General features: G+C 38.8%; 1 protein-coding gene across 1 annotated transcript in view; it reads left to right on the top strand.

Annotated features, from left to right (window-relative positions):
• Nucleotides 1–12,407, top strand: part of SEMA3A (semaphorin 3A) — a 177,766-nt gene that overhangs the window by 60,605 nt on the left and 104,754 nt on the right. Inside the window, exon 5 of the mRNA XM_068400555.1 lies at nucleotides 11,226–11,345. Coding sequence (XP_068256656.1) covers nucleotides 11,226–11,345 — 120 coding nt within the window. The remainder of the gene's footprint in view (nucleotides 1–11,225; nucleotides 11,346–12,407) is intronic.

The following is a 12,407-nucleotide window of genomic DNA, read 5'->3' on the forward strand; positions in this document are numbered from 1 at the left end:
GGTTTGGGTTGGTTTAGGTTTTGGGTGTTTTTCTGTTGCTTTAGTAAAAGGAAGGATAGTTTAAAAATTAAGGATAGATCTACTCTGAAAGATCACATATCACAGTTCCTTTATAGACAAGATGTGGTCACTATGTCACTATTAAATTAGCCCACAAGTAATTTTCTTTCTGTAGTCCTGTTACTTACATATACCAAAAATAGATCCACTAAATTCCTCCCTGTTGCACACATGTTGAAAATATTGTCTTTTTTTCTTTTGTAATAAGTAAAAGAACTAAATACTATTTAAGGGGAATGTTCTTAAAATAACCTAGGAAATAATATGCAATTATTTCCTATGTCGAAAATAGTGCTTTGTTCAGTTGCCACATTTTCATGTTAACAGAAGATCTTTAAAAAAAGCTTTTCAGTTTAGAGAAAGTTTTGTATTCTGAAGATGGTGGAACAAGAAAAGTAAGAACAGTAAGTAAAGGGAGAATCTATATCTTTCTCTCTTGCTTTTGTTTTTTTTGTTTGTTATTTTTCTTTTCCTGAGTGATGTAATCTGTGTCGGATCAAATCATCTATTGATCTCTTTTTCTCTTGGGTAACTCCTTCCCAATTAACATCTTCCAAAACTTTAGGTTACTAATATGTATCATGAATATTAAAAAAAACCCCAAACAACACACAAACAACAAAAAAAAAACCAAACCCAAAACCAATCTAACAAAAAAACAAAACAAAAACCACTCAGCAAACTCTCATTTCAACAATTTAATTTTGGAGAAAAATTTTTACTGAGTGGGAATTTTAGGCTTCTGTCACTTAAGGTTTCTCTGTTCAGCATCTCTCTGTGGTGTCAAAATAGTTTAATATCCACACACAAATTTCCAGATTCCCATAGTAAGGCAAATGCAACTTCGTAGTTAACCTTACAGAGTATGTTTACTTAAAGGCACACATATTGCTAAGCAACTGTCCCTTATAGATGCAAAATCTTTTGCTTCCTTTCAACACTTCATGGTTTTATGTTCACTTTCAACACAGAAGTTTTGGGTATATTTATCTGAGGTGGCTGTGAGTGGAAGTCATTACAGGATATGCCTGCAATAAGCTGAATAAAGGCAAGCTGACTGATACAAAGTGCTTTATGTGCCTCCAACAGGCTTGACAACCCATTTGTCTGAAATACTCCACCCAATTAGCAGGTGTTGATCCTATTCGGAAAGGTGGGGTGTAATCTGATTTCTCCAGCAGACAGGTGATTACCCCACCCAGATAGAAGAGATAGATGAGAGAGACTCCTTAGATCTAGTCTGTGGTCGCAACTTAAGTTGCTGCTGGGCTTGGTGAGACTGCTTGAGCTGAAACCAAGCAGTATTGTTCATTTCTTTGTTCATAAAGCCATGCCCAAAATGTGGGACAGGTTTACTCTACAGAGCAAAACTAATTTTGTTTTAAAGTTACGGTCAGAAAAGAACTGCCTTCTGTTTGACCTCAAGGCTTCCCGATGTTTTGAGTTATTCCTGAAATACTCTTCTGTTCCTTAAATGAACTCATTCTCTGCCATAGGAAGTACATACTACTGAAAAACATAACAATTCAAAATAAAGGAAGCTTGCTAATGCTCATGGAAAGGTTTCATGTACAACAATCGTGCTGTGGCTGCAAAATCCTGAAAACCCACTTGTTTGCTGGACTGCATCCACAAAAGACTTTGTTTCGTCTTGTTAACTACGCATTAACCAGATGTACAAAAAAATGACATGGTCATTAAATCAGGTATTTAGTGCTGCAGCCTTTTCTTGGCATCCTTCTAGCTGTTCACAGGTCCAGAATGATTATTATCTGCATCTGCTGAATGAAGAGTTAAGGACTGGAAACATGTCTTGTAATTTAAACACATTGAATATGGAAAAATTTGGAGAAATTTTACTTCCTAAGATTGCTAGGTCAGATGGTTAGTCCTAACGACAAAGATTTGAAGGCCTGATGTGTTTAGTCTGTGCAGTCAAGGGAGGCATCTTTAAAGCATGGCTTCTGATGACTTCTGCTAATGGCTTCTGGTTTACGACTGTTTTCAGGACAGACCCTAGGGAGTATCCCACCTGGTTTAGCTACCTCCAGGATTAGCCTTAGTGGTAAACTCTGGGCCAAATGACCAAGTACCAGTAGTGACCACCAGGTCTTCAAGTAGGTAGGTAGATGGGCAGGGAGACATTTTGTGTTTTACCCTCACTAACACAAAGGCAGAAGCAGAGGAGCTTTCCATCTGCTGTGCAAGTGTGCTGACAATACAACTGTTTGCTAATATGGCGTGCAGTTTTGTGGCTCGAAGGAATCAGGCTATATCTGCTTTTTTTCAGTGTTGTTTCTTTTTTATCATATGCTTTGTTAGTTGGCTTCTTTTTTCCTGCCATGATGCTTTAATGGTTTAAATTCATGCAGACATCCTGCAACTTGAGTAAATTATACATTTTAAATATTCTCATGAACACTTGTCATATCAAAAAATCAGACAGATAACAGGCATAACTTAATTGAAAAGATAACTGGAAGTACAGTAAGCTGTGCTAGGCAACCAAAAAATATCTTATCAACCCTCATCAGCACCTTCAGCCTGAAATTTCTCAGGACACATCTTGACAGCAGAGGAAAATACAGATATGGAATTAATCAAGGGTTCCTCTGTAATGTTGGCAGTCGTCAGCATGCCTAAGAGTAGTGTCATTCCTGACATCTCCAGAGGGGTCAAGTCCTCCAGATCACGATCCAATATAAACTCTTCCAGATCACAATATAAGGGCCACTGAATCTGAGGACCTGTCAGCTTTTTCAAAGCTCTGAGGTGGGAAGACAAGTACAATTAGTATTCAGTCCACTCCACAAAACAACATATATTTATTAAAGAGACTAGGTATTTTGTTTACCTAGACATATTCTAGGTTTATATTGGATTTGTGTGTGTGAGTGGTGCAATACACACTGCTTGTAAGGCTTTGACTGGTGGAGATGTAATCCCCAAGAACTAAGTTAATAGAAAGCCCTTTCTGTAACACAGACCCCAATACTTCAGCTGCTCAACTAACTTCATTCAGCGCTGCAGACTGACTCTTTTTCAGAGGGTAGGACTATAAAACATTGATCCTGCTGATTGCAAGGTACAATACTGACAAAACAGGGATGGAAATTATATTATTGATGCAAACTGCAAGGAGTACACAGTAATAAATCTTAGTCTGCAAATGTTTTCATGACAGCCAGCTTCTCCCACTCTAAAATCATGCGCCTGCCTATACAGGTTCAACTGGAAGGTTATCTCATCGAGTACAGGTGCCAGACATCATTTCCCCACCCATTAGGGCCTGTACAAAGCTCCTAGTACTGGGGGACTTTCCCACTACTGCCAATGCAGGACTTAGCATGATAGCCTTGCAGCAGTGTTGCGAACTAGCTTACTCCAATAAAATAAAATTTTGAAAGATCGTTGCATTTTAACAGGACTGGAATAATTTGCTTTGTTCCCTGCCTATTCTGGGCCTGTTTAAGCAGACCGTGCTCTTTGATCAATATTTTTCTAAGTGCTACTGTAATAGAAAGAGGGAAACAGAAACAACTTTTAAATAATCTCACTGCATTTTACAAAAACTTTCACACAAGCAGCAAGAACTGTGAAAGCATATGCCATGTAGAGCTCACCCAGAAGAGGACTTCCTTGCATGTGCTTACTGACATGTTAAGATGTTTGTAGAATCTAGCTGATAATCGATCATCTGCATACATGGCAATCCCACCTATATTTATTGCAGTAACACTCCAGAAATATTTTCCTTGAAACAATGCTGCTGCATGCTGAAAAACATACCTAGCCAACACAGACTGAACTGATTGCAGCTGGCAGTAGCCCACTAGCAAAAGAGAGAAGTTAAAAAGCTCCTTGATAAGTCCGAACCATCTTTCAGCAGTGTGATAAATTTGAATGACAGCAGTAATATCAGGGATTACTTATTCTCCATGGATATCCCTGACCTTGCCATTTGAGAATTCAACTAATTGGACAGAAGGAAAAAAAAAAGTAAACATATTAATTAAACTCATGCATGGGACTTTACATGGAGACTGTCCATCCACTTTGATTTGAAAGACAAAACACGTATTTATTTTGTTTGTCCAGCTGTTAGATGATAGCTTTAAATCCCCTTGTCCATCCAGTTTAGACAAAACCTTCTGATATTTTAATGACTTGACTATGTGGGAAGGCTGAAATAAAAGAAGAATGTATTACAGGGTCTGATCCTTATCTGGATTAAATCAGCAGAAAACTGTTGAAGCTAATAATACTGTAATGGATTATTGGGATTTACTACTTATTGCCCTGCGTAATCTGTGCATTTGCATTTGCTGTAATATCTGAGAAGTAGTATGGACATCAATGCTGGTTAAAAAAAAAACGAAACAGCTTTCTTGAAATACGGAGAAAAATCTGGATATTAGTTGGTCACAGAGACTTCTCTTTAACTTCTACTTAAAAAGATGTAATTAAAAACTCTTTGCTGTGTCAGTAATCCAGATTGAGGGATGTAAGTTCCAGGCTTCTGGAGGAGAGATAATTACTGGAAACTCATAAAAACCACCTAAATTCTGTTTTAATTTTCATACGCAAAGCAGATGTTTTGACAGATGGATGGACTTTATTTTTGTAACTGTCCGGGAAAAGTCTGCATAACACAAGCTAATCAGTGTTACATATCTGTAGTGTTTGTTTTTTAATCTTTCTGTATTTGGCTCCTATGCTTTTGGTTGCAGACGTTTTCTTTGTAATTTATTTTTTCAGGCTAATCTCTCTCTGCATAAGCCCTTCTATCAATTTGATATATAAATATTAGAAAACTCTTAAAAATAAATGTGTATGTTTGGTTAGTAAGTCAGACATATTGATCTTCATATAGTGGGTGCCCTTCTGGAAAACCTAATTAACACTTTACCTTCTCTTCAAGACAGGCCCTCTGCCCTTATACATTGTATATAATATTCAGAATTGAAATTTAGAGTTAAGATCTCTGTCCAGACATGCTGGACCTCTTTGACTTTAATAAACACTCAGGATGTAAGTGACAGTCTTTATAACTTCATAGAACAGAATCATAGAATGGTTTAGGTTGGAAGGGACCTTACAGATCACCTAGTTCCAATCCCTCTGCCACAGGCAAGGACACCTTTCACTAGACCAGGTTGCTCAAAGCCTCATCCAACCTGGCCTTAAACACTGCCAGGGAGGGGGCAGCCACAGCTTCTCTGGGCAACCTGTTCCAGTGTCTCACCACCCTCACAGTAAAGAATTTCTTCCTAATATCTAATCTAAATCTACCCTCTTTCAGTTTAAAACCATTACCCCTCATCCTGTCACTACTTGCCTTTGTAAAAAGTCCCTCTCCAGCTTTCCTGTAGGCCCCTTTCTGGTACTGGAAGGCCGCTTGAAGGTTTCCCTGGAGCCTTCTCTTCTCCAGGCTGAACAACCCCAACTCTCTCAGCCTGTCTTCATAGGAGAGGTGCTCCAGCCCTCTGATCATCTTCGTGGCCCTCCAACAGCTCCGTGGACTCTCTCCAACAGCTCCATGTCCTTCTTATGCTGGGGGCCCCAGAGCTAAACGCAGTATTCTAGGTGGGGTCTCGTGAGAGCGGAGTAGAGGGGCAGAATCACCTCCCTCGACCTGCTGGCCACACTTCTTTTGATGCAGCCCAGGATACGATTGGCTTCTGGGCTGCAAGCGCACATTGCCAGCTCATGTTGAGCTTCTCATCAATCATCACCCCCAAGTCCTTCTCCTCAGGGCTGCTCTCAATACATTCTCTGCCCAGCCTGTGTTTGTGCTTGGGATTGCCCCAACCCACATGCAGGACCTTGCACTTGGCCTTGTTGAACTTCAGGCGGTTCGCACAGGCCCAGCTCTCAAGCCTGTCAAGGTCCCTCTGGATGGCATCCCTTCCCTCCAGCATGTTGACCACACCGCACAGGTGTGGTGAACTTCTCAACTTGTTCTACAAGTAGGAGTTTAGTACAGCAGAATTTGCAGTGGGGTTAGTGCTTTGGCTGTTTTACCGTAGTATGATGCAAACAGTTTTAGCCATTTTCATTTCTGAAAATGACAACTGTCAGTGTGGAGCTGAGAATCTGAACCCCATAATCTCCTCAGTCAAGTTTAGAGGAAGTGTAAACATCCGTAATGGACCTGAAGTTAAAACCTTTTTCTCACTCAGGAATGCCCAGTAAACTTCTGAGGCACTGTTCCTTCCAGGTGGCCAAATGAACTTTTAACTTCTGTGCACAAGGTAGAATGACTTCAGTTGGATATCCTTGTGCCCTTATATACCAAACTAACCCCAGGGATTTGGTGAGGCATACAGTCCATATTCCTTCAGGCAGAGAAACAAACTGTATTGTGCCCCACGTTTGGGGTGAGTGCTTCAGCCACCGCACATGGTAGAGCCAGGACAGGGCACGAACCATTTCTTTGGCCATACTTTGGAGGATATTGGCAATCGTGCCATCACAGGACTGTTTGCAGAAGCAGATCCAGCAGTTACACTGTAAAAACCTCAAAAAGTAGCTACCTAAAGAAGTTCCCTGTGTCAGGACAGAGAGAGAAAGACCTCTCAGGCTATGCTAAAAGGCCTCAGACACGATGTAGGGGCTTAGCTGCTTGGATTTTAAGATAGAAGTACTTCTGTACAAGGCCAAAGGCAGAACCTACAGCTCTTGCGGAAACCTTATGCCTTTTATTGAAATGCAAATTAAGATTAATCCTCTCCAGGGGTAGGCAAGGTAAATGAATGGGGGTTTTGAGGATTGCAGTAACTCCCACATGACGTACCTAATTTTCTATTTGAATATCTACCTCAATCATTCTGTACCATATGCAATCACTTATACTTTCTGCTGTACGTACGTGTATATAAACTCGAGCTTTAGGGCATAAACCAGTGTCTAGCTTTATATAAAGAGAAGTTTCCCAATATTAAGCTACCCATTATAGTAAACAGGATTATTGTGTGGAAGAAATTATAATGATTCACTGTGGTGATTCCAGTGCTCTTCTCCTTTAAGATTTATTTTCATAACCCATCCAAGCAATTCTTTCCTGCCTATGGAGAACTTTGCAAACCTTACATTCATTTTTATTCACATTATTAGGCTAAAAGTATTTTAAACTCCCACACCACCCTGTCTTCACACATGGCAAAAAACCTGTTTTCCACCTGGAAAATAATTTTTAAAGTCTAATTTTCTTCCTTTCATTGTTTTACTTGATGAAGAACAATATTCAAAGGACATGGATATGTGCAGAATATGTTCCCTTTAAACAACATCCTTTTCATGGGGAAAGTGAAAATGGATACAAAGGTACTGGGGGGCTGAACTCACATGCAGACATAATGTTTAAATTCTCTGACAATTTGTTCCTTACAGCTTCTGGCTCTGGGTTACTTCCTCTTCCTCCAGTGGATATTTTCTCCCATCTGCTATATTTTACTGAGATACTGCATTTCTTTTATTGTCTTTGTCTCCTTTCCAGTGCCTTACACCCTGAGATCATGTAGTGAAATGCCTTGTTCTGCTGGCACAGACCTTCACATTAACAATATAGCCCTGGCCTGGGGGTCTGGCAAGGGAAGATGCTGCTGCCAAGTGGGACAAGCCCAGTTGGAGACACCCAAGTCATTCCAGGCCTTCAGCCAAGGGGGTCTGGGAGTTGCTTTGTAGTCAAGTTGAGGTAGCCACTGGTGTCGGGACTGGCAGAGCCATCTGTCAGGTTTCACAACTGACGGTGCCTGAATGCCATTGTAGGAGCCTTGCACTGAGGGCAGAAATGGTGAAACAGAGACTGAGAATGTCAGTCGCTCAAGTCTCATGTAGTGGTGAGCCCAAACTGCATTCAATGCACACACAATTTCCCTGATCAGATCAGAATATCTTCTTTGTCATGCATGTGTGCTGAGATTGGAGTCTGTGTGAATGAATCATTCAAAGCTGTTAATGTTGTTATAGATTTATGGGAAGCTTTTTCTTCCCTGAGACACATAAACTAGGAAAACCTAATATTCACCATCACAAAGCAAACTCTTGCTGAGTTAGGAACATCAAATGCAAAGGTACAACATTTCCACACATCACGCTGTACCTGTGCAGCTGTGCTTGAGCACAGTTAGACAAAGGAAGGAATCTGATTACCTGCAATTGAAATCAATGCGCCTGTTGCTATTGTTCCACGGAGAATAGCACCGTCTCCCAGGCAGGGCAGGAACTTCACTTTGAACTTCCTGAGTTGACAAGGGCTTAAATCAGAACTGTAACTTTACTTTGATGTCATTTATTGTGGTTTAATACCCCTCTTTATTTATTTTTTTACAATCACGTAAAATATATAAAGAAACCTAATCTGTTAGGGAGGTGTATGAGAATTTAGTGAGTAGACCTTAATGGTTCGTTTATGCAGCTATAAAACACAGGGAAGCTATAAGAGTAGTCTGAACTGGACTGGGAACTTTAAATGTTACCTAAATTTATTTGTCATAGTCAAAGGTTTATTGCTGTAGATATTTACCTTCCCTGTTGTTTAACTAGGTTGTGTATTTCTCAGACGTCTATGGTAAAGAGCATGCAGTACAAGGAATTAAGGAGAGTTTAAAAGCACAGACGAATAAGCCAAATCTGCTTTTGGAAATACATTATAAATCCAGAGTAACTTTACTGATATTAACACAGTTACACTACTATCAATCATGAACACTTGAAGTGCAAATATGGCTATGATAGAGTTAATTCCCCCCCCCCCAGTTTAATCTGGAATCATTCAGTGAAGCTGATGATAGAATTTTTCTTAATTTCCATCCATAAAAATCAAAGACTCTGCCCCTAAACTAAGTAAGGTTTTCCATCTCACCTTTAAAGTATTAGCTATCTAATACCTTCTTGCTGTATATTATAGATAAGCAGCTGAACAGTATTTAGCGAGTGCATATAGAGTCACAGGTGGCATGTTGCTATAAATCAGAATAGCTCCACTGAAATCAGCCCAATCTGTTTTGAGTCACACAGGCTGCGGGTCTAGCCCATGTACTCCCAGCATTTTGCAAAGGTAGGTGTCCACTGGCCTCTGATATTTCATATTCTTCAGGCAGGCAATTTTTTGAAAGCTTTGATAAAACATAGTAGTAGACCACAAAGATGTTTTTAAATGATGATACATCAAACCAGACAAGGCACAACATAGTCCTACTGAAACAGTGATGTGATTAAATTTGGACAGATACAACTCTTAAGTGAGAAAATGCTGAATTACTTACTAATGCACAAATCATTGGTCAGTTTTAAATTATGTAGAGTCAAAGTCAGATGCTCCATCTGAAACAGAGAATATCAGAGTTTAAGAAAGGATCCATTCAATTTTGTTCATTTTTAATGTTACATGAATTCACAGTATTTGCTCATTTTTACTCTTGCAGGTATTGAATTATTAACACACTTTCATGGTTTTTCCATATTTCTTTTATTAAAAGGAACAAAGGACAACAGCATTAAGAACAGTATTGAAACATACATTGTAATTTTGATGATTTATGCCAGGTATTTTTTTAGTACTCTACCACTGTTACAGTGTAAGACAGCCTGTGGATACATATGTATGTTCATGTTTATATATGTGTGGGAGGAAGAATTCGTATGGACCAGAAATTGTGTGTTTTTTTATTAAGAAAGGTCAGAATGGAAAGAATTAAGAGGGACCTCTGGTAACATCCATCTCTATTTCTTTCAATTTCCTGTTGGATTACCTTAGCTATCTCTATGTTTTCTCTTCCATCTCAGTTGGAAAAATGATAAGTTGTCAGCACTAAGCCAAGGATTCTGTATGATTTCTCTGGGTGCTCTTTTTAATACATTGCCATTATCTGTTACACAAATAAGCAACAACATTGGAAGAGCAATGTCGTTTCAGTACAGTTCTTTGTGTAAGACAGGGAAACAGTATTTTATCTGTGCAAGTTCATTGCTTTTTCCTAAGGCATGACTCAAATTGCACATGTGTTTTTCTGGCAGAGCCATTATTCCATGTTTGAGAGTATCTGGTTTAATTAGCAGCAAGTTACAGAGATGGATGATGCTAGTGAATGAGATTTCTGTGGAGGCAGTAGCTCAGGTGCTGTTTCCATGGGCCCCGGTCCACTTGGAGAGGTAGAGCTGGGTGCTGTACCAAAAAATACATCAAATATGCATAGAAAAGTTTCCTTCGTTTTTAACACAAACTTTACTGGAAATGGTTATTTTATTTCAGTGTTCTTCTTTTTCTCCTGTTTGAAATCCATTATTTGTAATTGTATCAGACTGATTCTCAGGCACAGACATATTTCTTTTCATTGTTAGACTCAATTGAAATAAAAATATTAAATTAACAGAAAATGTTGACATCTTGACTATCAGATTAGACATTTCCATTTTAATAACATTAGACATTAATAATGACACTTTTGTTAACAGATAATAGATAATGTTTGTACTAGAGACTGTTAGTGTTGCTATTAAGTTTTTAATTGCTGAGAACTAGAATTACTCATGATGGATAATTTACTTAGGTAGAAAATGTAAAGTCTTGCAAAGCTTATATTCTAGGAGCTGTCAACAATTGTATTGAAGTTTAGCATATGTATTAATGTCTGTAAAACTGGCCCCTAAACACAGACAATGGGGGTGAGGCAGCATTCATATTACTGTTAGAAATGTTATATCAATGATTTGGTTTTCATCAATTCCTCCCATCTGGCCCGTCTTTCTTCTAATTTTTGTGTAATTGAATATAAGCAAACAGTTGGTCCATTTTTCTTCATTATTTCATTCTGACACATTTCTATAAATGGGTTTTGCCTTACAAGCATGGCAATATCATAAATTACAAAGATGAAGCGTGTCTGAAACAAAAATCAGGATTTTTTTTTTTGTGTGTATTCTTTTCTTCAAGGGTGGATGCTTTATTAAATGACAACAAAAGATATTTAAATAAGAGCCTAAATCAGGCTATTTATTAAATGCTTAGCAAACAAGATTATAAACAACACGAAATGATCACACTTTCAAAATCTGTTCATTCAGCCATACATCCCTAACACAGAAGAGCTCCCATTAGTCATAAACACTGAATTAATGTTGTGGATACATTTTTTCCATTTTTTCCCCTCTTTTCTTTGCAGAGAGAATGTGCTAATTTCATCAAGGTGCTTAAGGCTTACAACCAAACCCACTTGTATGCCTGCGGAACAGGAGCTTTTCATCCAGTCTGCACATATATTGAAGTTGGAAGCCATCCTGAGGTAAACGATCTTAAAACAATATTTTTATTTTTCCTCTTTTTAATCTTTATTCGTGTTTAGCCATGATCTCTTCCTGCCAAAATGCACTCTCACTAGTTTCTGTGGCTCAGTGAGTGGATCTGGTAAGACCGGCTCCTGAATCAGGTGCTGACGTGCTGATTGATAAATCACAGCAGAATCTGTACTTTTCTCCCCTACACAGCATCTTTTCCCCCAGGGACTTAAATAAATATGAATAAGCCCATTCTGCCTGGTTCATGAAGTTAGAAGCACACTCTATTTTTGATCAGGACAGATACCAGCTATAAGAGGGGTAGTTCAGCCTGAGTGTTTATTCTGGGGCCAACTCTGTCCTTTAGTCTCTTACCAGTCAGTACAGTCTGACACCGTGGCAGCTTTCTCCCAACTGGGAATTAAAATAGTGTCACATATTCATAAATCCCACTGCTCTCATTTGTCGTAACATACTGATGGGTTTTCATATGTGACCTAGGTTTTGTTTCTTTACTTTTTAGTGAAAAATAAATAATGTTTTCCTCTCTCTTTTCACCCATTTTTTAAAATCTGTAGTTTACTGATTTTTGCTTAGTGCTGCACAAAGCTTGCAGTAGCTCTTGTCCTGTTTTGTCAGTTATCTTCATAACTGAATAGATAAGCATGGTCTTCCCTGGTGAAAAACAGTATCACTCACAGAAAGCAATGGGACTATGCTGTTTTTTCTGGCTGAAGATTTGACTAGAATGTCTCTGTGCTTCATTTCAATCCTTTTCCTCTGCAGAAAAGCCAATCTTTTATTTTCCTGTTAAGATGAGTGTGTAATATAAATTAGTCCACTTCGTTTTCAGTCTGACTTACTTGAGTATTGCTCCATGGACTGCTTCAGTTTAGCAGCCAGGCTCTTGATGTGTTTTCAGCAGTCACTAACTTAATTTATGGATATGTTTTACTGGTGAATCCATAGTTGTGTTATTTGTAGCTTCTGCACTCTCCAAAGAACAGCTCTTTCAAGTTAACTTATGGTTTTGCAATTCAGGTTTGCAGATTGCCCTGAAAATAAAGACA

Source organism: Nyctibius grandis, chromosome 5, assembly GCF_013368605.1.
Source record: "Nyctibius grandis isolate bNycGra1 chromosome 5, bNycGra1.pri, whole genome shotgun sequence".
In the NCBI taxonomy this organism is placed as follows: domain Eukaryota; kingdom Metazoa; phylum Chordata; class Aves; order Nyctibiiformes; family Nyctibiidae; genus Nyctibius; species Nyctibius grandis.